Source organism: Egretta garzetta, unplaced genomic scaffold (genome assembly GCF_000687185.1).
Source record: "Egretta garzetta isolate BGI_Z169 unplaced genomic scaffold, ASM68718v1 scaffold264, whole genome shotgun sequence".
Lineage (NCBI taxonomy): Eukaryota > Metazoa > Chordata > Aves > Pelecaniformes > Ardeidae > Egretta > Egretta garzetta.
The window spans coordinates 1-26,024 of record NW_009259685.1 but is presented as its reverse complement, the minus strand read 5'-3'; the positions used below and the strand labels follow the sequence as shown (position 1 = coordinate 26,024).

The window sequence follows — 26,024 nt, the reverse complement described above, 5'->3', positions numbered from 1 at the left end:
AAATCTCGAGCCCATACCAGTACCTGTTTTTGTTTCTGTCAGATAGTTTCAAAAGAGTTGACTCTGATTTAGAATGTTTGAGGTTGGCAGTGCAGATGCTTTTTGATTTCTCAGGATGTCCTACAGTATGCAGATAAAAAGCAGGGTTTCAAGGTTAATGAAGTACCAACTCAGCATCCCAAACAATATTGCTCAATCAGTGGGAAGCCCATGGAGGGGCAGAGTGCCTTTTTGTTTCCTAAAATAAAGAAATAAGCAGTGCCCTCTAGTGTTAGTTAACATCAGAGGGAACCAGCAGGAGAATTTCCTATCATCTAGGTATCTGCAGTTAAGCCTATTTCACAGCCACAGATGCAGCTCTTTATTTCTTGACGAAAAGTATTAAGAAAGAACCCAATACCATAGCTTATTAGGACATAACTGTCAGAAATGCAATCAGTAATAGGTAGATACAGTCAGATATCTCCAGCTCCCTGACCAGTTGTATCTTTTCTAAGCTTGAAGTGCATGAGCGTAGTATGTCTCCAGCCTGTACTTGACCTGGGGAAGGACAGGAACTGTGTTTTAGCAAAAGGCCAGAGACTTGTGAAGTTTCAGGGAGAGGTGTTGCAGCGAGTGTTCCTGCTTGAAGTTCGGAGGTTCCATTTCTGGCATAAAGCAGTCCTGGTGCACGTGTTCAAGCTTGTACAACACAAGGTGGTGAGCAGGTAGGTCTTTTGGGCTGTTCTTGGAGCATCTGAGAATTTTTTGGTTCTGGTGATAGTAGCAGGTTGGACTCCCGTTTCAAAGCTGTAGGCATCATTTGTCTCAGTTAAAGACAACTCTGCCAGGGCTGCACCGTGAATTGCTGTCACTTCTGTGCTTTAGCATGAAAGGCTATTTCTCAGTCTGTTTAAAAGAGGGCAATGCTTTAAATTGCTAATGTAAAACAGTGAGTGTCAAAAAGCATTTGCTATCTGGTTTCTGAATCACCTTCAGTGTGAAAACATTGTAAGAAAATGTGCCTTTCCCTTTCTGTTTTTTTAATTTGATTTTTTTTTTTTTTTTACTAAGAAAAAGAGCTTACGAGTGATTATTGCCTTTCCATTTCTGCTGATGCATTTTCATAGCCTTGGTTGCAGTCTGGGGCTTTTGGGATGAGTCCCAAGGTCCCTGTGGTGTTAAAGTTACTGGTGACAAATGGGAATCCTATAAGGCCTTGAGAGCATCTTACCAAGTGTCCCTGAGCTGTAATCTGGTGTGTACATTTATCATTTTCTGAAAAACAGCACACAGAAATACAATAAAAGTACAAGCTTGTATAAGGTGACCCATGCAGTACCTTGGCTTACGCAGGCTTTCTTGCCCTGGGTGAGGTTCGCCCTGGACTGCGGTTTTCTAAACCAAAACATCTTCTGATGTAGCATGACTCCAAAGAGTGACTCTCTCACTTTCCTCCTTGGGTTATGCTCCGTGAATGTTTCTGATGGCTGCCAGCACTCTAAGAAGTGGGTGCCAAGACTTAGGTAGACAGTTAGTATATTGCCCATGTGTGGGCAATAGCAGGTGAAGAGATTAGCGACTTGTATTTCTGAGCTGATTCAACAAGATTAGCTCCACATGAGGAGGGATCTGCAAATGTGTGTTGTCTCTGTGTGGATTGCTGCGCCCTGATAGTAGATGTCAGAAATGAGATGACTTACCTGGGCTGTTGCCCCTCAAAAGGGGTGTCAGACCAGCTCAAGCATTTGCGATGTGTGCTGCTGCCTTGTTGTTTCTGCTGTTGCCAAACTTGATACTTCCAGTACTTATTGATTCTTCAGCTCGATAGACCCCTTTTTGAGCTGCAGTTAATAACTTCTGTCCTCTTTGCTACATGCGAGCCGGGAGAGCCTTGTTTGTGCTGATTGCCAAGGATGAAAAGACCAAGAAGAAAAATGTCCAGCATTGTTCCTCTGAGGCATACCAGAAATCTGCACGCAGCAATGAAAGCAACCAGCGTTATGGTATCATAACAATGGTTCGTTAGGACTTTATCCTGGGTCGGGATGATGATTGTTCCTGTTTAAGACCGAGACCAACAGATGGCATTTGTTAGGACATTGATATTTATGTACAAAGTTGCCAGCACTTTACGAAGTGGTGCCTCTCTTAATTAAGATGATAATGTACTGCCTTGTTTGGGGAGATTCTGCTCATAATGATGCTGGTGAATTATGAATAGGGGGAAATTAGTAATAACAAATGCCAGATGGAGGTATCTTTCAAAGAGAAATATTTTGTGTAATATGGCATGTAAAGTTGACAGAACGGGTCTTAAAAGACCTTTATTATTCTTTAAGCTTTCCTGACAAAATTACTCTTTATCCTGCCAAGAAATGTAGTTTCACATGCCAGTGTGTTTTTAAGCAAGAGTAATTAAAGTATGCCTCTAAGTTTATGGCTTGAAGTGAAATCCGTTCCTCCAATGTTTTGTCAGGAATCTATAAACAGTGCAAGGATGGAGACAACTTATAACAACAATAGTTTTGCCAATTCTACACGTTCTGCCTTTGAAATCAGAGGCACTTAGCGATGAACAAAACTACTTTTGGAGTTTGCAAAAAAAAAAATAATGTAAGTTTTGCTGAAGCTTCACTTCACATTTTTTCCTTTGGTTGAAGATGACTGTTGGGAATAAGAAATGTTTTTCTAAAATTAAAACCTGCCTTCTTTGATTGAAGTAAAAAATGATTACTGAGTTACAAATGCATTGAATCCTCAAATTCTAGGCCTCTTTTGTAAATTCCTGAGAGAGGGAAATAAAATTTAATTTGATTTTGTAGTGTAAAGTAGTAATTAAAAGAGAAATAAACATGGGAAAGTAAGAAATAAAACTTTGGGGTCTGATATTTCATTTTCTCATAAGAATGTTCCCACTCCACGGGCATTCGAGCTTTGATCTCATGACATGCTGGCTGCTGTCCATTGCAGAGAAGGTCCTTTCATGAGGATCTGTGAGTGAGGCAAAGTGTGTCATGGAAGGTGACTGTGAAGATTTGATTTTCCTTTTTAATTGTCCTCAGATTGCATTAGTGTAATAAAATTCAATTTAGGACTGTAGAAGTGTTGCATATTGTCTTTCTCTATCAGATATGCCAAACATAGACCAGAAAGACAGCTCGAAGAGCATACCTTCTACTCCATCCATGCACAGTTACAAATCTCTTCCAAATACACAATAATAAACTTAAGATGTACAGTCCAAGGCTTCTTCCAAAGGCACAAACGTTGTGGCAGGGATCAGAAAGATAGCAGAGGAGTTGCTTTTGTCTTCTTTAAATTATTTCTATGAGTATGCATTAGTAGGGGAACAAATGAAGTCATATATTTCAGTATTGGATGATGAAAAGAAGGCTTCTGCTTCATTTAGAAAAAGATCAAGATCAGTTTTCATGAGAAAAAACCACTGTTTTGAATTATGCTTAGAACAGACTGTCTGACTATTTCTGGTATTAATGTTCATTGCCATTGCAGGAAGGATTTGACAATAGAAAGATGAGAACATGGGAAAAGAATGTCTAGAGGGAAGACAGTCAAGGATGGGATTCAGTGTCTCTAGCTTTGATAACAAAAGCAAAGAGTGCTCTCAGTTGAGTCTTCTGAGACTAATCTGGTACTTTCAGTAAAGCCTAAATTTACCTTAATGCAGAAAGAGCAGTATTGCTAGGCATTTTAAAACTCCTTAGAGCGTTGTTTCTCACTGATCTTGTTGAAGCTGTTGTGGATTTACCTGGGAGATGCCATGTGAAGTTATGGACAACTAAAGTCTGGTTTTACTTGCACTTTTAAAATTAATAAGTCCTGTATATATAAAAAACAAAGATGCTTTCTTTAACAGCAGTCTACCTAATGGGAAATGGGCGCTATGACTCTTCCACTCCCAACTGTTTTAAAGTCTGTACTGCTTTTTTGCCATGTTGTCAGTTTTGTTTATGCTGAACTTCTTTATGTTGTCTTTTTTTTTTCCAGAAAAACTTTACAATTCCAATGGACGGGAGCTGAGACGGGCACTTTTCTCCTTGAAACAAATATTTCAGGTGAGCATATAACAGCTGTCCAGTCTGTGATTTGAACATGAATTGAATTTCTTTTTTAATATAAGGAACAACTTACAGTTTCTGGCAACAGAGAATCTTAAGACTACATTTGTAATGTGCAATTAGCTAATTGCTTCTTAGGGTCTTTTCTCTTTATGGTCTGCAAGCCTTCCCTTGTTCCTTCAGTCTGTCAGAAGGCAGGACCAGACGTGGAGTAATGGCAGAGGTAGTGGCTGGAACCTGCCAGGAAAGGAGAGAAGAAAATTGGGACTCTTAGGTGGAAACTTAGGCTTCTTATTAGACAGTGGCATCGTTTTGTATTGGGAAGACTGGGAGGGGGATGTGAAAAAAGAAGCTAGGAAACCATGGTTTGGGGTGATGGCACAACTTTGGCCTAATTGACAAATAGACTTAGGTTTAAGCCACATCAAAAACTGAAAAAGTATGCGAGAGACCTGGGGCAGATCTGATGAGGAACCAAGATGTAGTGGGAGAGTTCTGAAAGTGTTAGAATTTAGATTGGGGTTAGATGAAATGATTTATTGATTAGATGAAAAGATACTTCATAGAGTTGAGGAGGGTATGGTAGGGACTGATGAGTTTAAGGAAAGGCATGGATGTGTGAATGTTATGGAGAAGACCTGAAATCAGCAGGATTTTGAGTCCTGTGGGGAAGTAGCCAATGTGATAGACAAGTGGTGTGGATGATAACAAAGTGAATTGAATGAAAAGCTTGGATTTCAGATCGGTTTTACTGGATAATGAGAAGGAGTTGGGAACGTTGCAGGAGTGGAACGAAAGTTGTTGGAGAGAACAGGTCAGGAAAAGTGAAAAGAAAACATCAGTAAGAACTAGAGTATACTGCCAATGTTATCCTAAAATGGAATTCAGGATGACATGTTCCATTTCTATGAGTAAATAAAAGTGAAATAATAAGAAAAGTACCTCTCCTCCTTTACTAATGGATCCAAATGGAGGATGACAACCTATGATGTTATTCAGATACAATAGGTGGGTGCAAGGGTTTCAAGCTGTTAGTTTAGCATTTTTGCTTTGTTTTAAATAGATGTTTATTCTAAGAAGCGTAACAATGTTTAACAATTCTGCAAGACTGCAGAATCACAAATTTCCAAAACATACAGTGCTTTTTGCAGGTTTCAGAGTTAAGCATTCAGAATTTAGAAAATGCCAGAATGAAGATTTTCTGGGCTGTAGAAAGAGATGGTGAACAGTGTACCATTTAATGGAAAATTTTGGTAGTTGAAGATGTCTTCTGGGTCAGAAAAAAGACTGAATTTTGACATTTTTGGACAAAGGAGGAGTTCCAGCTCCAAAGCAGTCTGGTCATCTCATGGCCACAGATTGGGAAAACCATTGTGTCTTCAAAGCATTTTCAGGGAAAGACTGTTTGAGAGTCACAATGATGCAAGTTGGGTTTCCCTGTGAGCTTGCCAAGTGCGTGGACTGTGTGCTCAGAGGAAATTAGGCAGGTTTCCAAGAGTCTTCTCTGGTTTCTTCTCTTTTTGTCCACCTCAGCTCTTTCTGGGAAGTATTTGTATTTCTCTGAATTATGTATTCCACAGGTTAATCTGGGCACTCACATGTATCTAGCAGTGAGTGCTAAGTCTCTCTTTCTACCCATCCTGCACCTCCCATACCTCCTATCGTGACTTTTCCAAGTTTTGGTATTCATAAATGGTCTCTTCCATGTAGGTTATTTGAAGTCTAGTAGGTATTTCTAAGGATATAGTGCTCAGTACTTTCAGTGAATCATAGAATCGCTTTGGTTGGAAAAGACCTTTAAGATCATCGAGTCCAACCTTTAACCTAACCCTGCCATCCCACCACTAAACCATATCCCTAAGCACCTCATCTATCCTTCACTGTGTCTTCTTGCCCTATCCCTTGTTACTTGGGAAAAGAGACCGATGCCAACCTCGCTACACCCTCCTTTCAGGTAGCTGTAGAGAGCGATAAGGTCTACCCTCAGCCTCCTTTTCTCCAGACTAAACAACTCCAGTTCCCTCAGCCGCTCCTCATCAAACTTGTGCTCCAGACCCCTCACCAGCTGCATTGCTCTTTGGACACACTCCAGCATCTCAGTGTCTTTCTTGTAGTGAGGGGCCCAAAACTGAACACAGTATTCCAGGTGTGGTCTCACCAGTGCCGAGTACGGGGGATGATCACTTCCCTACTCCTGCTGGCCACACTATTCCTGATACAAGCCAGGATGATCTTGGCCTTCTTGGCCACCTCGGCACACTGCTGGCTCATATTCAGCTGTCTGTCAAACAACACTCCCAGGTCCTTTTCCTCCAGGCAGCTTTCCATCCATTCTTCCCCAAGCCTGTAGCGTTGCATAGGATTGTTGTGACCCAAGTGCAGGACCCAGCACCTGGCCATGTTGAACATCATACAACTGACCTTGGCCCATCGATCCAGACTGTCCAGATCACTCTGTAAAGCCTTCCTACCCTCAGGCAGATCAACACTTGTGGCCAACTTGGTGTCATCTGTAAACTTACTGAGGGTGCACTCGATCCCCTCCTCCAGGCTGTTGGTCAAGATGTTAAACAGAACTGGCTCCAATACTGATCGCTGGGGAACACCACTTGTGGCCAGCTGCCAACTGGATTTAACTCCATTCAGCACAACTCTTTGGGCTTGGCCATAGAGCCAGTTTTTTATCCAATAAAGAGTATGCCCATCCAAGCCATGAGCAGCAGTTTCTCCAGGAGAATGCTGTGGGAAACAGTGTCCAAGGCTTTACTAGTCAATGACCAGGTAGGCAACATCCACAGCTTTTCCTTCATCCACTAAGCAGGTCATTTTGTCATAGAAGGAGATCAGGTTGGTCAAGCAGGACCTGTCTTTCATAAAACCATGCTGACTGGGCCTGATCACCTGGTTGCCCTGAACGTGCCATGTGATGGCACTCAAGATGATCTGCTCCATAACCTGCCCTGGCACCAAGGTCAGACTGACAGGCCTGTAGTTCCCCAGATTCTCCTTCTGGCCCTTCTTGTAGGTGGGTATCTCATTTTCTAACCTCCAGTCAACTAGGATCTTCTTAGTTAAACGGGACTGCTGATAAATGATGGAGAGTGGCTTGGCAAGCTCCTCTGCCAGCTCCTTCAGCACTCTTGGGTGGATCCCATCCGGCCCCATAGACTTCTGGGTGTCCAGGTGGCATAGCAGGTCAAAGACTGCTTCCTCCTGGATTATGGGGGGTTTATTCCACTCATTATCCCCATCTTCCAGCTCGGGAGGCTGGGTACCCTGGGGATAACTCATCGGGCCATTAAAGACTGAGGCAAAGAAGGCATTGAGTAACTCAGCCTTTTCCTCGTCTTTAGTGACAATGTTCCCCCTTGCATCCTCTAGAGAATGGAGGTGAACACACCAGTAAGATCTCTGTCTTCCAGCTGATCGGCTGTTTTCATGGAAATGATGTTTAAATATTTATCCTAATAAATTTAATTGGAGTTGACTGGGTTAAAGAGTAATGAGAGGGAAGGGGAAAACGATGCACACAAACCCATATCTGTGTATGAATTTAGTTTTTGAGTGAAGCCTGTTTTTGAGTTTCAGAACATAATTTTACTTGAAGAATTTAACTTCCCTGCTTCCTAATGTATGTGATACAGAAAGGAATTTGGGAATTACCTGTTACCACTTTCAGTAGCTACTTCTGGTAGAACTGTGGCTGTTTGTCAAACAAACATACCCTTCAAAAAATCTTCATAAGCTCTCAAAATACAGGTTCTCATTAGTGGATAATAGAGCAGAAGTCTTCCTCAAGCTGGAGAGTATTCATATTATATGCTCAAGTATTTGAGGTAATCCACCTCAAACTGGAAAATGAGACCCTGTATGATGTAAACTCCTGTGTACCTTCAGCTATCAACTTTGCTGTCTGTAACAACAGTTAGCAGCATTGCTAAGAGCATCTTCTGAGCATGATTTGAGTTTATCTCATAATGAACCATAAGAAAGAATGTAAGATGATTTTTATATCTGTTTTAGAAAGAAAAGCTATTTCAATTTTTTAGTGAAGAAAAAAAAAAGTTAGTAGTATAAGGTTATTATAGACCAAACACTGTTGTCCAAAAGGTCATACCTAGTTATCTTTTTGTCTATGACATTAAAGTATGTCAGCATTAGAAATCTATCATTATGTTAAAAGTTTTTTTAAAAGTATATTTTTCAACATAAATATCTGTTTGATATTGTATCTCATTATATTTGGTATTTTAAATTCTTTAGGAGTATAATATTTTGGAAATAAAATATTGACTTCAAAGCCAGTCTTTATTTTCATTTTAACAAATTTTCAGATTGTTATGGAGACTTCATCATGTCTTTAAGTGCCAAGATAGTTCGGAACACCATGTTTTTATAATCATTTCATCATAGCTGAGTTAATTTGGCACAGTTCTGTGTCAGTATCATTTTTAATTTAGAGAGCTTTAAGGTAATGTGCAGTCTCTTACTTGCATTAAGTGGGAACAAGCCCAAGTTTTACATCAAATATGAATTCCAAATAGTCGGAGCTCTTGGTTTTTCACGCGAGGCCTCAGCGAAGCTTAGCAGTGTTTGGCAAAAACAATGCCTTTGTTTCAAATTTTAAACGAAAGATTCATTTGGCAAGTCCAAACTTGGAATTTCTCTTTGGTTTCTTCTGGTGGGCTGGTTTTGGCAAAACGATAAAGGTTATGTGGAACATTTTTCATTGACAGTAATGACATTCTGTTCCTGTCATTCATTCTGAAGGGTTAACATAGACACACTCGGCATCTTTTGCTCTGCAGTATTCTTCTTCTGTTTTACCAGTATCCTTTTTAACATAGTTATGGAGTAAGAAAAATAATGTTCAGACTAGAAGCATGTGAAGCACTTGACCTCAAAAGAACTGAAAAAAAGATACACAGATATAATTGACAACCTGTTGGAGTACAGTTTTACCTCCCTTTGAATGTATCTTCTAACAGACTTCTGAGTTGCCTGGTTCTTGCGTTTATCAGAGTTTCGTGAATTTTGCAAAAAAACTCCCAAAGGCATCTGGGGCAGAATCCAGCTGAACATGGCACTTATAAAATCAGAATCAAAAAACATTCTTGCATTTCCTGATTGTGATGTTTTAAGGGAGATAAAAATACAGGTGCTTTAAAAATTTAATTCAATATCAATCTTAAAAGCAGAAGAATTGAGTACGAGCACTACAATATATGTAAATAGTGCTGCACAATTTACGTGACATTGAAAAAGTTTATTTAACAAGACCTCTGATATGACTAAATGTAATATAAAGCAGGCATGTTTTAGAACCTATAAACAAAAGCGTGCCTTGTAGTTACAGCGTGTCACAAACCATAGTTTCAAATCACGCTGATTGCATCATTTCAAACTATGAAATAACTGCATAAGAATATGGTGGTGTAAGAAAAACAAGAAAGCTATAAAGCATGTTTCAAGTCTGTTGAAATCTATAATTGCATGTAAATCTGCTTCTTAAAGTTTTGGAAAATATTTTTAATCGAGAAATGCATTAGGTTTTCTGGAAATCAGACCTAAAGGGTATATTTTAAAGTGTTAAGGAAAACAGCCAGCTTTCTTCTAGGACTGTTTTCCCCACAAAGTGTAACTTGACAAGTGCAGGATATTTCCCACTATTTTTCTTGAGGAGCCTAGATTCCCATTTTGTGTTGTGATCGGAATATCAAGCAACACAGTTACCAAATTCTCTTACAGAATTTTCTTCTATTGTTTCGAAATTCATTAATCATTGAACAATTGAGCTTTGTGTAAAACGTCACAGAGAACAGCTATATAGGGGCCCTGGAAACATTAACTAGAAGGTGTTTGGATAGAAACAATCTTATCAGTGAGTGAAATCAAATGTCAGACACTTCAGCTGCTAAGGAGTCATCAATCATCCTTAGGAGAGCAGAAGGAGTATTCTGTGTTTGCCTCATTGATCTCAAGGAAGGAGGCTGCTCCTTCCCCTCTTGCAAGCATGACTGATGACTCCTTAGGGTTTGAAGCTGTCTGATACTTGATTTAGGGGCTCCTGTCATCACTTGCAAGGCAGACCGCCACCTCTCCCTTTGAGCCCTCTTGGAGGGATTCTTGATTAAGTCATGAAAAAGAGAGAAACCGTCATTTCCTTCCCAAATTGAATTCACCATATTTTCATGCAACAGTTTACACATCTGTTTAATCCTGTTTTACAAAGGGTACGCCTCATTACTGTTTAGAGATTAGAAATAAAGTAGATATGACACATTGAACATCAAAATCAGTTTCTCAGTTTCAGTGGCAAATAGAGTGTCTTCTTCGTGCCTAGACAATGTTACCGGCTGAGATCTAAACAGTTCTTAATGAGACTATAAAACGTGAACTACTTCCACCACAAGGATAGCCTAAAAACTTGGGAAGCCACCACTGTTCATTCTCCAATCCGTGTGCATCTTTGAATTGAAATGGAAAACCTTGTTTCGTATGGAGCCTATCTACTTTAGCTTCCTCGGGTATGTAACACAGTGCAGGAACGTTGTTTGATCTGTTGCTTAGCTGTCATGAAGCATATCCCTGGTAGGGTCTGGGCTAGGTGACTTTTCTAGTAATTTTTAATTCCACTATTAACTAGGAGGGAAAAAACGGAGTGTTTTGATGTATCTGCTGTCTACTCAAGGTGCAGAGGATGAAATGCTGTCCCCATCAAGTCAATGGCATAAAATGTCTTTAGTTTCAGTGTTATCTTTACCTGGTGGTTGAGTGTACACAGGTAGATGGACTGTGGTAAACAGAGAGACAGCAGGACTTTTTTTCTTCATTTCCCACTAAATGCTTTGTCTTTACAGGGGAGAGGCAACCAAAGCTTTTCTAGCTCATAATTGCATAGATCAGTTTGATGCTGAGGTGTGATTTACATTTGCTTGCTTCTTGCACTTCCTGATTGTGATAAGAAAGAAAAAACTATTAAAACATTTATTTTGCCCCCTGTATTTTTTCAGCTATCCAAAAGAGTCTGCAGAAAAAGATGCAATTTAAAATGTGTCTTATGTAAGAGGAGGTGTGAAGTAGTAAGAGTTGCAGCTTCTCTGCTTTGCTAATGGGAAACATGGGCAAGTGCTGTCTTTGTTTTGTTGATATTGTTGTTAGTGCAGTGCAAAATGTGTTCTTTAGAAGCGACAGAGTATTTATTTTCTGGACTGAGGGTATTTCAGAAGGGAGAGTACAGGGCATTAATGGCTATAGATAACACACTTTACTTTTGGGTGAATTTCTGTATCTCTTTACTGGTGCCAAGGTGGAAATCCATAATAAGTGTGGTCTGTATTTGAAATGTTCCCATCTTGAAAAGAAAGAACATTTATTTTTTAATACTTTAATGGCATAGTGTTTTCATTAGCTGGCACAGGTGTGCTTGAAAGGCTGGCAAAAAAATGCTGGCATTTGGTGATTGCTGCTTAGGCAACTGACTTGTAGCATGGATATGCAACGGAATTGGTACCTGAGAGTGAATTTTCATTGTAATCATCACTAGAAGCCCAACTTTGCATTGCAGGTTGCTTAAGTATGTTACCCCACTGAAAGTAAAGGGTGACGGTCATTTCCATGCACGCTGTTCTAAAATGTTGCTCCACGGTAAATAGATGTGAGAATAGGAAAAAAGGGAGCTGTGTAAAAATACTGATGTCTTTATATCACGCTATGGTCATGCTTCTACACAGATGTGAATGTAATGAGCTGGGAAGGTGTAAAGGCTGGGGAGAGCAGCAAATGAGGAGTGCGGGAGTCGGCACGGAGGAGGGTAGGGAAAAGCTTGGAGGGCAGAGGAGCGGGAGCTGTGGCACAGCCTGTGAAGGCAGTGAAGCAGCTGAAGTGCATTTGTAATCCAGAGATAGCAAGAGGAAGGAGCTTCCATTGAGGGACAAACTGGCTGCTTGGTCCCCATCAAACACTGCTGAAAATGTTTCTGCCACTGCCTCAGTTACCTCTAGCAGCTGACTGCAGTTTTGGACATCCCAGTCCAGGGCATCCTTGTTCTCAAGGAGCTCTTCTACGTGTGCTGGTGGAAGCGTGGGGGAAGGAAGACAACAACTTGACTTGCCGAGCATCCTTATCTTGGAGTAGTTTCTGAGTTGCGAAGTATCAAGGAGTGAAAGTACTTGTCTTAGAGAGATGGACTCTGTGACAGCAGAAGGTTCCTCCTGCTGCCCCTGAGAGCTGTGTTTGGTTCATCTTCTAAAAGTACTGTCCTGATTCAAAGTAGAGCAGAGGTTTCATGGTTTAATACAAGGCTTGCTTGCTTAACCACCAGGTTATCTGGTCGATACATAGAATTGTTTTGTAGCTGCTTAAATAATTTAGGTTGAAATGGCAATACAGTCTTGAGGGACTTATAGGACTTAAGTTTATGTATGTATGTGTGTGCATATATATATGTGCATGTGTGTATGTTTTTGGAATGATTTCTCTCCAGATTTGTTTACAATAGGTAACTTGGCTTTTAAAATGGGCTGAAATAAACAGTGACAATTGAATTAGATAATATCAGGCACTTCTGGATTGGCAATCTAGTATTTTAATTATATCAATAATTTTGGAGTCCAAAGAACAGAACTATAGTTTAAAGTGTGGGAAAGTAACTATAAATTATATCTTGGCGGTCCATGCTCGTTCAATCACTTCCTGACTATGTTTGCTCCATTTTCAAGCCAAAATGAGCTTTTCTAATGGCAAACACTGCAAGCCAATCTTGATCTATAAAATGCAACCTGTTGCTTAGCCAGTAAAAAAGCTGGACTCCAGAAATGGTCTGGGATTTCTGTTTCTAATAGAGCACAACATAACTCTTTTATTACTACATCATCGTAGTCTTGTCAATGGGAGTAATTATTTTGCTGGTAACTTTAGCAGCTGCAATGCATACTGAAGGTAGGTAGCAATAGTTCAGAATATCCTTGCGGAGACTTTATTGTGGTGTATTTCCAGTGTGGACTCTGGGGTCACAGAGCTTAGGCAGCTGAGAGGAACTGGCTGTTAATTTTCCATTGCTGCTGGGGCAGAGCATTGTATAAGCATTTGAAATTGTATGGGGAACCTGTGGACATGAAGGCTGTCAGGTAACGGGGGTACATTCTGGTCACAGCCCTGCTCTGCCACATTGCTACTGCTGCCCAGGGCAGTCAGGTTAGGAGCAAGCTATGAGTTGTTTTGGGTTTTTCTTTTGTATACAGGAGGGTCTGCCAGAGCAAAAGGAAAAAAGATCAGTAGATTTCTATTCTTCTGGCACTACTAGGAGTAGGAAGGGTGGAATAAGGCCCTACCCATCATTGATGCTATTGCTAACAGAAACCTGGATTTTATCATTCTGCCTTTATTCGCTTAGTAACAGAGGAGGCTTTTCAAGTATATTGGGCAATAGTCCTGCATTTTACTTTCTTGTGGTGGAGCAGCAGATGTATTGTCATTTGAGATTTATGCCAGCGAAAGCCTGCAGTCGCGCTCTTTGACCTCCCTCCTCCTGCCTCCCCTTCCTCACCAGTCAGCTGTTGCCCCTCTGCCGCTAATTTACATCCCAAAATGAATGAAGCCTAATCCCTAATCCTTAATCCTCCTAAAACCAGCTGAACTTTGTGATCCTATCTTGACTTCACAGCAGATTTAAAAAAAAAAAAAAAAAAAAAAGAAAGGGTGAAAAAATGTCTTTTCAATTCTAAAAAGGGTGGCCATCATTTATATTTTTGGGGCGACTTTCTGTGAGTGCACTAGCATTTTAGAGTTCCATGTATTTTTCCTTGTTACTTTTTTTTTTTTCCATGTTGAGCATTATCACCTGGGGTTTCTGTTTCTGTTCTGCTTCCTTGCCATGCAGCATATATTCCCTGCAGGGGAATCCGAGGAAGAGAGGTTTCCAAGGAGACCTCACTCCGATGTATTAATGTAGAGTGGAGACAACGTACTTTCCCAGTGTAGTATTTGATAGATGAGCATAGCAATGAATAGAGATTCCCCTAGGTTCCTCTTTTTAAAAGTAGTAATTTTATATTTCTGGAGCCAGGTGGTGTCTGAATGAGCGGTGCCCTTTCTGCCTGTAGGGCTCTGTATTGGTATGCTGCCAGCATCTTGTCCCACAAGATTTCAGGCGAGTGGAGGAGGATGCTCCTCCTCTTGAAATCCGGCAGGGTTTACATTTCTCCTCTTATGCTATGTTTCATGGTGAATCAGCAATTTTCATCTTGCCTTTTGCCTAGGTGAATTATCACAACCTTACAATGTGAATGCAGTCTATCTTTCTGTGAAGTTACAGAGTTTGGTCTACAGACAAAAATCAGAGCTGGCCTAAGAATCTGTGATGTTGTGGAGTGACGGGAGGGAGAAGCTCTTCCTCAGACAGAGGGTGAAGTACATCAACTGCTGGAGCTCAGCGTGAGCGCAGTGCCCCCGCTGTAAGCCCCTAGGCACAGCTTAGCAAGAAGATTCTCGTGGCTATGGCTGGTACCCCAGCTGCTTGTGCTGCTCTCGCTTCTAGGCTGGATTATTGCAACTTTTGCATTTTGGAAAGCTTGGTCGGTACAGAATGTGATTGCTGGCTCACTCAGTAATGTGTCGTGTGGAGAGCACAGGCTGGGGAACCCCATGGTTCCTTAGTTAAAGAAATGAATGTTATAAAATGTGCAGTGTTTAACTTTGTAACAGAAAAAGGCGAGGATTGTGCAGCATAAGATTAAATATGGGAATGCTCAAGCCACCAGAAACAATGTGGTAGTTTACAAAAGGAAAGGAAAAAAGCATAAAAATGAGGTTCTCCTTGGTGGAAATCTCATAGACAAGCATCTTGTTATGATTTCTTGGAAAGACTGTACTCTGCACAGCTGTTAGCCACGTAAGAGAGAAATATGTTTGTGCATATCCAAATGTGAATATTTAGTTACTAATCCAGTTTCCCCAAATACTTGGAATAGAGCTTTCACCAGTGCCTGTTAGTTAAAAAGAAAAAATTATGAAAAAAACCCTTGCCCTTTAGAAACACTGTTCCAAAAACCTTGATTTCCCTGCTCCTGCGGGGGGGTTGGACTAGATGACCTCTAGGGGTCCCTTCCAACCCAAAATATTCTATGATTCTATGATTCTTATTACAAAGTGAAGCAACTTTCTTGTGGCAGAAAGATAATCACGCTTTGGGTAAAAGTTTTCAAGCATATGGCCCACAGAAGTAGCAGGCTTCAGGAAGATTTATCTTTAACGGCATGTAAACAATTTATCTTTGCACGTGGAAGCTGCATGTCAGATAAAGATGCATTCTTGCAAAGTACGATTCCTTGAAAAAAAAGTCTTCAGCCTCCACCTTCAGATGTGACCCTGCAAAACTGCAGTAGGGAATGTATCAAATGGTACAGAGACAGGAGAACGGGTAGGAAAGAAGACAGTCCCACCGATGCTTCTTATTCTGCTGGTGGCACATGAGCGTGCTGTATAGACTGCTTGATCACAGGGTTTGTGGGGTCTTTTTAATAGCTATGCTGAGTTATGCAGGTGAAAGTATCATTTGTGCATTTTGTCAACCACTTAAGCAAGCTCTGAACTCACTCAGTTTGAATATAGTTAACGTCTTTTTCATTATACATTGGACAAAAATAGAGCTCTATTACAAAGCAACATATGCTTTTTTTGTTGTTTCTTCCTTCTGAGATGCCTGAAGAAAGGAAAAGATGCCATCTGTTCCAAATCTGTGTATGAAGGCATAAAATATAGTTATCTGACAAGGCCACTGGTATCTTTTCATAAAGACTTTAAGTAGCCAGCCGTTGTGTCACTGCACAGTCATTACGGTTGCAGGAGCTTAGCAGGAAGCTTAGAGAGCTTTGCCTGTGTTTTGCTGCTTTTCTCATCAGTGCTTTAATGCCTGCTGATTAAGGGGTCATAAATCTTTGCGATATTAGCGGAGGAGTCCATTTCCATAGCATATGACAACCTTTCCCTGCCTCCTTTTAACTGTTATCACACACATGCGGCAGCTACTTGTACATATCATTGTCACACACACCATATATTCTGAACAATGAATGCTCTTTTCCTGGAAACCTGAACCTCTTACCGCGGCTAGAGTGTAGCTTTTACTCTTGAGGTCACCTTACTTGGCAAGTCAGTGAGTTAATGGGTCTGAAAAGATTATCCTAGATCAAAATTGATGTAAACATTCTTCTTTCAGTGTAGAACGTATGGGCTTGGATGCCTTTCATCTTTCTTTGCACATTCCAGATGTTTGCTTCTTTCCTCTCGTCATATACACGTGATGGGATAGATAACGTACTGAGTTCAGATTTATGTCTAGAGCATGATGTGTTTGTACTCCACTTCATTACGCCTTCTTTTTCCCTTTTATTTGGGACAGGAGAAGTACCTTAAAAGCCTTTTTTAATTCAGGTTTGATTTGTTTATTCAATGCTTTCCAAAAGCAGTCTGGTTAGAGTCCCTCGTCCCCTTCATTTCCTCTGCTGTTGCCCTGCAATGTATCTCCTTTCAGTCAAGGATTAGTCTGTGCCACCGCTGTTTACTCCTTCAGCTGCTTTGAAAAAGTTCCAGAAGGCAGATCTCACAGTTTGCTTTGGGATGGTCCTTGTTTTTTAAAAAAAAAAAAAAAAAAAAAAAGTCAGCAATATAAAACAGATCTTTAGCATTAGGTATTTTGAGAATTAAATGCTAATTTTGCCCCAGGTGATAGTCCAATATGCATTTACATCTTAAAGTTATAATGGGTATTTCAGTTTTTATCTTTCACTGGATGGCAACAGCCCTTAATGGCTATGTGCTGTTAAAAGTTTTCTGTTGTTTTTGGGTTTGACCTGAAGGTCTCTGAAGCTGAACTACTGCTAACTTCTCTAGCATAGGGACTTTTTTTGTGTGTGTGTGTCATCCAAATGTCTTTTAATTTTCCCAAAGAAACATGTTAGGTCTATTAACAAATGTCAGAATCCATAGACCATAGTTATTCTTCCTTTTACCTGTTTTTCCAGTCTTGTTTATTTTACTGTGAGTCCATATAGAATAGTGTGGGGTTTTTCCCCCCTCAACTCAAGTATGATGCAAACACACTTGATGCAAAATCAAAATACGTACTCAAGTATGAATAAAAAAGCATTTAAAGAACAAGGAAGTGTACTCCCAAGTTAGGACACCATTACAGTCTGAAAAAATAATTGTGGTTACTTGACTCAGTATTTTTTATTGTTATACATCTTATTTCTCTTAAATGAGACAATGGCGTTGCCCGATAAAATATGCATCTATTTGTCATCAGATTTGTAGAGAAACTATTTTGGAGGATGCTTTCCCCACAGCTTTCTTGATTCTGCACTATGCTACTGATTCCTGTTAGTTTTTCTAAATTCTGAATCCTCTGTCCTTCTGTCCCTTGCCCTTGCTCCCACCACTGCCTGCTCTGGGTAGGGGAAATTTGGCAGCCTCTCTCTTTAGTAGCTGGGAATTTTTAACTGTTGACCTTGGTGTACAGTGTAACTTACTTTCTAGATGCGCAAATCCCTTGTGAATTACCATGGAGTACTTGGGGTACTTGCCTTAGTGTACCTGAACCCTGAATATGCTTGAAGCTTAGCTGACAAACTCCAGGGATGTGTTTCCCTCTTTTGAGTTTTAGGAGAAACAAGCCTGACAATTCTTGAAGAGGAATTGCTCAAGTTTCTTTGAGTTAAAAACACAGTATCCAAAGCGATGTATGGGAGGGAACAGTTGCTTGGGTCCAAGGGGTGGCCGGGGAGAAGACTCCTCTGGGGTCCCTGGGTATGGTTCTGCCTCCCTGCTCTGTTGGAGGTGACTCTCCATTGTACAAGGTGAGCTTGAATGTTGCTTGGTATCCAGTGTGATTTGGATCTGTGTATTGCATGCATGCGTATTTATGTATTTTTTTTTTTTGTAGTTGCTTGATTTTAAATCAAGTAGCCTGAGCTTGAGGGGAATGAACCTGAGATATGGCTTTGATCATCAGAAAGCCTTGTGTCCTTTTTCTTATTTTTCCAGGACTACAGTCATTGTCAAATGTTGTTCTGAAAGTTCACCTTGTGAATTTTGCCATCGCTTGCTGCACAAATTAACTTGAGAAAAATTGCTTCAGAATTAAGAGTTCGGTCCTCTCCGCAGTGGTGTTTGGGAAGGGTTCTGCCAGAGGCCACTGCTTGGGATGGGACAGGCAGAGGTCTACATGTCCTGGCTGACCGTGCCCCTTCCTAGGGCCCTGTGCATCGTGACATGCTCTTTATGTTGACAGCTTGGCCAAAGGTACAGCTGCCTCTGTGCCAGCCAAAGGTCCCCTGCTGTGAAAAGGTCCTTAGCTGCTCAATGTAAACAGCTGTCTTAATTCTTCAGTTCTCTTCTGGAACAGCAAAGGGAATTCCCTGGTGGGCTGCAGTGGGGAGGGGGATCTGTGCCTGCACCTATAAAACACCGTTACACACAACAGAGGAAATCAGGATGTGATTAGTGCCATCTGTATTAACAGGTAGGTTGTCTGTGGACTCTTCCTCTGCTCTACCAGTAATCCCATCATGTTTTGAGTATGGCAAATGGATAGATAGAGCAAAATGGTCATCTTGATAAAATTGAGTGCTTGTGTCTGTAGTGCCCTGGTCCGACATGGGAGTTTGTAAACTTCCTAGCTCTTCAGGAATCATTATCAAGGCTTTTATCTGTCTAAAGAAAAAAATAACACTCTCAAAAAATAAAACATTGAGACTAAGTAATAACTACATTTTTTAGCTCAGGTGTGCACAGCGGTGGATTTTATCTTAATATTTTGGGGGTTTAAGGTATACTTCTGCAAAGATGTAGGGAATGATTGCATGCTTTCTCTTTATATACTTCTTAAAGGATAAATATGACTCTAAAATATATTTAAACTCTTTTAACAAATTTGACCTTCTCCTGAAACATTAAACAGATTTTTCTCATAAATTCTAAACTTCTTACGAATTGCTAGATCACCTTACAATTTTAAATATCCCATTTGGTCAGTCTTTAAGAACTATGTAACTTAGCTCTGCTGAAAGAAGGAAATTCATAAGAAATAATCTGTCAGGCTGAAAGAACTTTGCAATAAGTGAATTGTCACACTAAGAGGGACTTTATTATTTAATTTCCCTTGGCAGTTTTCTAAGTGTATGCAGTGAATTCAAAAATCACTCTCAGCAAAACTGCGTGCTGTCTGGATCTTGGCTTCTCAGGGCTGTGTTATTGGAAAGCTGAAATTTCTATCTAGTACACTGTTGTATATTAAAACATACATGAAAATTAATCAAAAGAAGGGACTCTGCAACTATGATGATAGTAGTAGTAGTTCTCTTCCATTAATATTTTAAATTGGTTTTGTGCCTAATTTGTATGCCTAATTCACTAAGTGCCTTTTAATCAAGTTTTTAGTAGCCTTTTGTTTGTCTACATGAGCCTTCTGTAAGAGGAGAAGGCAAGCTTTAGATATGGTGCTCTATAGTCCCTTGGCATAGTATTATGCATGTAGCACCCAGCAAAGCCCTCCTCTCCCTGGTATGTGATATGGGATCATGCTGCTGTGCTGAGTAAAGGACTGATGGTTAAACACAAAAAGAGTCGCTTTAACAAGTTTAACTCCTATCAAACACCAAGGAGTATTTTCTCTTACATTCGCTGTTTCCCATAATAATATGTGACTATATTATCTACTAGTGTTCTTACATTAAACACTGTACTTTCCTGTTCTAAATATAATAAATTAATACTACGTTAAGATGATGAATATAATATTACATTGTAATAAACATAAATTTTAAAAGTTTTGTTTTATGGACTTCAAATACTGAAACTGGAATTATGCGATGGCACATAGATGGCCTTCTCTTGTTGATACTGGCACTTCAAGGATGTCTGTTCACGTGATATGATGAGATTTTAGTATCAGGTAGAATGTCTGCAAGCCCTTACTGAAAAAATGAAGTGTCATGGTTTAGGATATTATTCTTCTGTAGATGACTTAAAGGTAAAATCTTGTTTCTTCTTGCTTTGCATCAGTGTATTTAATTCTGATTTTAAAATTCAGAATTCTGCTTCTGGTCTCCCACATAACAACTTTCATATCAACTTGCTTACATAATCTGAAACATAAAGTCAATGTTGCAGGCATGCATTTGGTTTTACGTTATGACATATCCTGTTTCTTTGTCTTTCAAAATTCTAACACAGCTTTTCCTCTCTCCTGTGGCAGGATGACAAGGACTTGGTTCATGAGTTTGTTGTCGCTGAAGGTCTGACTTGCTTAATCAAAGTGGGAGCAGAGGCTGACCAGAATTATCAGAACTACATCCTGAGAGGTAAAGGAAATTGCATCAAAAAAGTTGTTTCTCTTGGTCCGTAGCTCTCACAGGTCTGCTGCAACTTGCTGTGTTAAGTGTCTTGGAACATGTTTCTCACTTTGGTCCCAATTCTTGCAGGAAAATTAAGGGGGGATTAATACTTAATGCTGAGCAGGATGAATTGGAAAACTCAAATATTGATAGTCTCTCAGTTGTCCAGCTTTTCTTGTAGATTATACTGAAAATCTGTAATTCTAAGAAAGAAAAGGCATTCTGAAGCTTTCACTGGATAATTGTGAATGTGAAAGTGCACAAAGTAAAATATCTTCTTGGAGTGGGGTTAGTAGCTATGGAATAAATAGTGAGATGTTCATATCTTAAGGTCAGTTGGCTGGAAACAATTTTTAGCTAGCTGATATTTTGGAGTTAACATGTCATCGGAGGTTTCCATTCTGTTCTTTGCACTTAGAACATAACTGGCAAAGGTAGGGTTTGAAGAGTGATGCATAAAAGGTGTGTTACTGGGTTATAAAGGTGGGGTTAGTAGCTATGGAATAAATAGTGAGATGTTCATATCTTAAGGTCAGTTGGCTGGAAACAATTTTTAGCTAGCTGATATTTTGGAGTTAACATGTCATCGGAGGTTTCCATTCTGTTCTTTGCACTTAGAACATAACTGGCAAAGGTAGGGTTTGAAGAGTGATGCATAAAAGGTGTGTTACTGGGTTATAAAGCTGATTTCACACAGAATCACAGAATGGCAGGGGTTGGAAGGGACCTCGGGGGATCATCTAGTCCAATCCCCCTGCTAAAGCAGGTTCACCTAGAGCAGGTTGCACAGGAGCAGCCTGTGCCAGTGCTCTGTCACCCTCATTGACTGTACTGTGGCCCAAATGAATGCATGCAATTTTCATCTAACCAGGAAACCCAGGCTGCAAAGTGGGAGGGAGAGTTCCTTCAGTATTTTGAGGGGTTATGAGTGAGGGGAGAACAGTAACACCAAGGAATCTTTGCTGCTGGATGATTTCATGGCAAACAGAGACCGCTAATGAATGCATAGTTGTGGTGGATTGCTCATTTGAATTTTCTTAGACTGACGTATACAGCTGTCTTTAAAAATGTCATTTTTATGTATTCAGCTGCCAAAGCTCAAACTGCAAACTGAGGAGTAAAACCAATACAAAAATAAGAAGTATTTTGTAAGAACCAGAAATGCTAAGTTATTGAAAGCAAGGATGCAAATATAAGTGCGGCTTCATGCGAAGTACTTGAAGGTTAGACTGTACAAATACCAGCTTTTGGGGGCGTATAAGAAACCAAACCAGTACCACAAATTATGCTCTATGTCAGTAGTTGTACAGTGATGTAAATATACTTGAATGGTAGCTTGTATATACTGAAAAGCACAATGAAACTAGACAAGGATACAAGAAGCATGTGAAAGAAAAGAGATTTTCTTCACAGCTGGAAGAAGTTTCTGGGAGGAAACTGGCCATAGATGTTCTCAGAAAATTCAGAGTGGAAGCAATATAAATGCTGTGTGGGACAGTATTCCCTTCTGTCTACAAGTCTACTCCTTTATCAGTTCGGTATTCATCTAGCGTGGCTGGATGATGTCTTTGCCCTTCAGCTGTATTTTGCAGCCAAATTTTGAAAATACAAAATAAGGAAACCTGATAGGTGTTTACACTACCTGAGTATCCAAATGACCTTATAATCCAAACACTGGATAGCCACGCAGCTCTTCTGCTCCAGTGTCAGATAAGGTCCAGTCCACTGAGCCTCACAGCTGATGGAATGATCTGCTGATACCAGGACAGTCAGTCACATCTGGGTGATCTCACCACACTATTTCACGTGCCTTCATCTTACTGAGATCTCATTTCACATCATCCAGGTATGGATCAAGAAGAATTAAAACTTCCACATTGATTGCTTTTTCTTGTTACTAGGATATTCCCTAAAGCATCGAGGATTCAGGGAAATCACAGTGGTCTCTTTCTTGGTGTGCCTTCTCTAGTTGTGCTGTGTTTAAGAGCTAGTTGTCTATGGTCTGAAGCTAGAAATGTTCCATTGCATTCAATAAATGATGAAACAGAGCCTTAGTGCCAATGTCCACAGCATCGTGATAAGGAAACTGCAAACTCATCTTGTTGCATTGTTATTAACAAGTGGTCACAGCTTGTTGAAAATAAATATAAAACAAAAAAATGACCCCCACCGACAACAAAAAACTAACCATATGGAAGTAAGCCTTAGAGCTAAAAATTTTATTTTAAGAAGATGCTTTTAGAGATTGGTGTCTTCTGAAATCAGGTCTTTTTTTTTTCCTCATGTTTTTCTGAGGTGAGAAGCTGGTTTCTCTCTGGATAGTGTATCCTGGCATCTGTTACAATAATATGATTTTTCTGTGTGATGTGGATTTTATTTCAGAAATTAAATTTGTTTTGATTGTCTTTCAGGAAGTTCAAAGCTTGTTACAACTCCAAGATTATGTCAACTGGTTTGCAGTTCCAGGAGCCAGCATGTACTTTCTGAATAGGTCTGCATGTGCAATGAGATAAAGATAGGTTTGGAAGTACAGTGTAGCCAGACAATCTTATCCAAATACATTGAGGAGGGTGCTGAAAAGAAACATTAAATACGTCATGTAATAGTGTTTTTCTGGTATGTTATTTTTGGACAGCTACAGTGATTGGTTGGATTTTTTTGTGACAGTCATGCGTATTAATGCAGTGCTACATGTTACAAAACTCAAGAGACCTGGTGAATAGGTTAATAAATTTCACTGAAGATACATCATAGTTAGCACTGAGGTGGTTCCATAAGCTTTAAACTCAGTGTTAAATTATGTAGATTAAAAAAAAAAACCGAAACAAACCAGTTGCCTTTGTCTAGAATCTTTGTGCCTTACTGTTGCGGTGTCCTGGTCCTGCAGATCCTGTTGGAATGAAATACATCCTCCTTACTTTTACTGCATTTAACCTGAATCATAAAGGGATGTGATTTCTCCTTAGTTCCATATTCTGGCTGCAGTTCTCCAGCACCTTTGGTGTAATTCACTGTTTTCCTCTTGTGACCCTAACCCAGCTTGCAGGACTTGTGATGGTGAACTTGTGCCTTAGGGACAGCATTGCCTCCTTGCCTCCGGGGCTTGCCCATGCGGGGCTGCCCATCTTGACTGAGCGGTTTCCTCTGAGTGTTTCCTGAGAAGTTTTTTGCTTTCAGTCTTCAAGAAATAGCTTTGGACCTCTGAGGGAAAATAGGTTGGAAATATATGCATACATGAGGATTGTAGGTGGTTCAGTGAGTTCCCAGGTCAAGTTATTTCTTGAGGACATTGTTTTCCTTTTTCTAAAGGTCTGAGTTGTTTCACTTTAATGTTTCCTGGTTGTGAATTTCTGCTTAGTGGTTTTGACTTGGTTCAAGCCAGATCCAGCTGCCAAAAAAATGACTAACTATGAGTCACGAAAGTTTTAGTTACTTTAACGGGTAAGTGAAGTGTGGCTTTTCCATACAATACTGAGAAATCCAGACAGTTTATTGTCGAGTTCGAAGGAGCGACAGTTTATTTCTGTTCAGTTCCCCTGAACTAGAGTTGTTTGACAGTACCTTTCCCGGAGTGTTCCCTTTTGTTACGGTGTAGTGTGTAGACCCTAAACAAACAGGGGCCAGGGCTTCTCTTGAGAGTTAGTCTGTTGAAAGACTAGTTTAGAAAACAGCTTTTTTTCCTCCTCACCTATTAGTTCTTCACCCAAAATTTACTCTTTGACATTGCTTTTAATTACTACAGAGATGTAAAGAAATTCTGTGTTTTGAGGGATTTTTTTCCCCTACGGAAACAGGCTTCCTTCCTCCCCCCCTCCCCCCCTTCCTTTTTTTCCCTTTGGTGGCAGTTATCAATAAGGATGATGAACTTCACTCACGGCACTGAAGTTAAAAGTTTCTGCCCCAGTTACAAGATTGCAGCATGGTGGGTGTTGCCTAAATATTCAAAAGTAAACAGAAATAGGTGAAAGATAGATGAAAATGTCCACAATTGATGGGGATTAATATAAGTCTGCTTATAATGTTGAATACGCTTTGGATATAATTTTGAAATCTTCTGTTCCTTGTGCAGAATGAGAAAGCAACACATGAAATGCTGTGGCTAAGCACAGACTAATTAAGTCATTGGTAGAATTATGGCAGTCTTCATGGTTTTTGTTAATTTAGCTAGTGCTATTTGGAAGGTGAGAAAGAAAAGCAGCTTATGTAGACCGAGGCTTATTTGTTTTAAAAATATACTGAATAAGTGAGGTATGAGGGTTCAAGGGTCAGTCTGCTGACACCATGATGTCAGAAGTTCTACCTAGTGGGATCCTGTCCCATCTGTCCCTCACATCGAATGAGAAGGTTGTCAAAAGGTCATCCAGCCTTTTTTGCAGAGCGTATTTGTGTCTTTGGGTCCCTAATTGCCTGCTTGTGGATTCAAATCAGTATTTAGTGGTGCCCATAGTTAGATGAAAGCTAGAGTTCATTCTTACGGTCTGAAAGCACAAGCTAGGTGTCCAGTCCAAGCAGGAAGAGGCCTTGACCTTGCTACAGCACAAAATGTCGAAGAACTAAGGCTGAGGAAGAAACGAGACCATCAGTCTGTGCTTATACTACACCAGGTTTGAATCAAATTCTGCCTTTGGGTCCAGGTCTCTGATTTAGTGAGAGATGTGTGCTTGTATGGGGAATAAGACCCTGGGTTTAAAGTCTAGATGAGAGATGGTTTTAATTTTCTTTGGTGTTCTTAGTTTTTTGCTTTGTGGTGTTTGTTGTTTGGGGGGTTTTGAAAGAAAAAGAAATAGAGGAAAACAAGTGCTTGGGAGGAGGCTAAGAGTTATGATTTGAGGTAATTTTTCTGCTTTAAGTTACCCCCTCCCCAAAATAACACAACCATTATTATAATCTAAAATTAAAGATAGGGTATATCTAAAATTTTGATAATCTGTACTTCATTCAATAAACTGGATGGAAAAACTAGGCTGCAGGAGAACCAGTTTGGGTTTTTCCTGTCACAGGCCCACTGCACTTCTGGTAGTGATAAAGTCCTGGTGGTCTCTACAGACATTGAAGCAAGCACTGAAGATGGTTGTGGGTGAGGGATCTGACATGCATATTTGTATGTTGTAGGTAGAGCATGCAGCTATGTTGTACATAGCTGACAACAACAAAAAGTGAAAAGAAATTGCTGTAAGACCTACTGATAGTAAAGCAGAAAGTGATTTTGTTGTTGGAATTAGGAGACACTGAGCTGTTTGACAGGGCGGTTGAACATGCACAGGAGCCACCAGAGTTGGTCAGAATCACTGGTGAGTGCCCAGGCAGGGGGTCAGGTTTTCTAAAGCAACAGGCAAACGGCTCAATCACAGACATATACCAAAGCCACCGATGGTTAGGCCTATTTATAAAGCCAGAGGCACGCGATCCCACCTGCACGCCAACTTTAGAATGAAGGGCTGCGCTGCATATTCTGGGAAATCAGATTAAATTCCTGAAATGACTCATTGCTGGATGGTAAAAGACCATCTGGTTACTGTCTGTCACCAGGACACTCTGTGCCCGAAGATGTCAAGGAGCTAGAGGAAGC

At 40.2% G+C, this 26,024-nt stretch overlaps 1 protein-coding gene across 1 annotated transcript in view; it reads left to right on the top strand.

Annotated features, from left to right (window-relative positions):
• LOC104126177 (FH1/FH2 domain-containing protein 3-like) overlaps window positions 1–20,422 on the top strand; it is a gene marked incomplete at its 3' end in the record, with an annotated part of 162,930 nt that extends 142,508 nt beyond the window's left edge. Inside the window, exons 4-5 of the mRNA XM_009638706.1 lie at window positions 3,991–4,058; window positions 20,317–20,422. Coding sequence (XP_009637001.1) covers window positions 3,991–4,058; window positions 20,317–20,422 — 174 coding nt within the window. The remainder of the gene's footprint in view (window positions 1–3,990; window positions 4,059–20,316) is intronic.
• Between the last annotated feature and the right edge of the window lie 5,602 nt (window positions 20,423–26,024).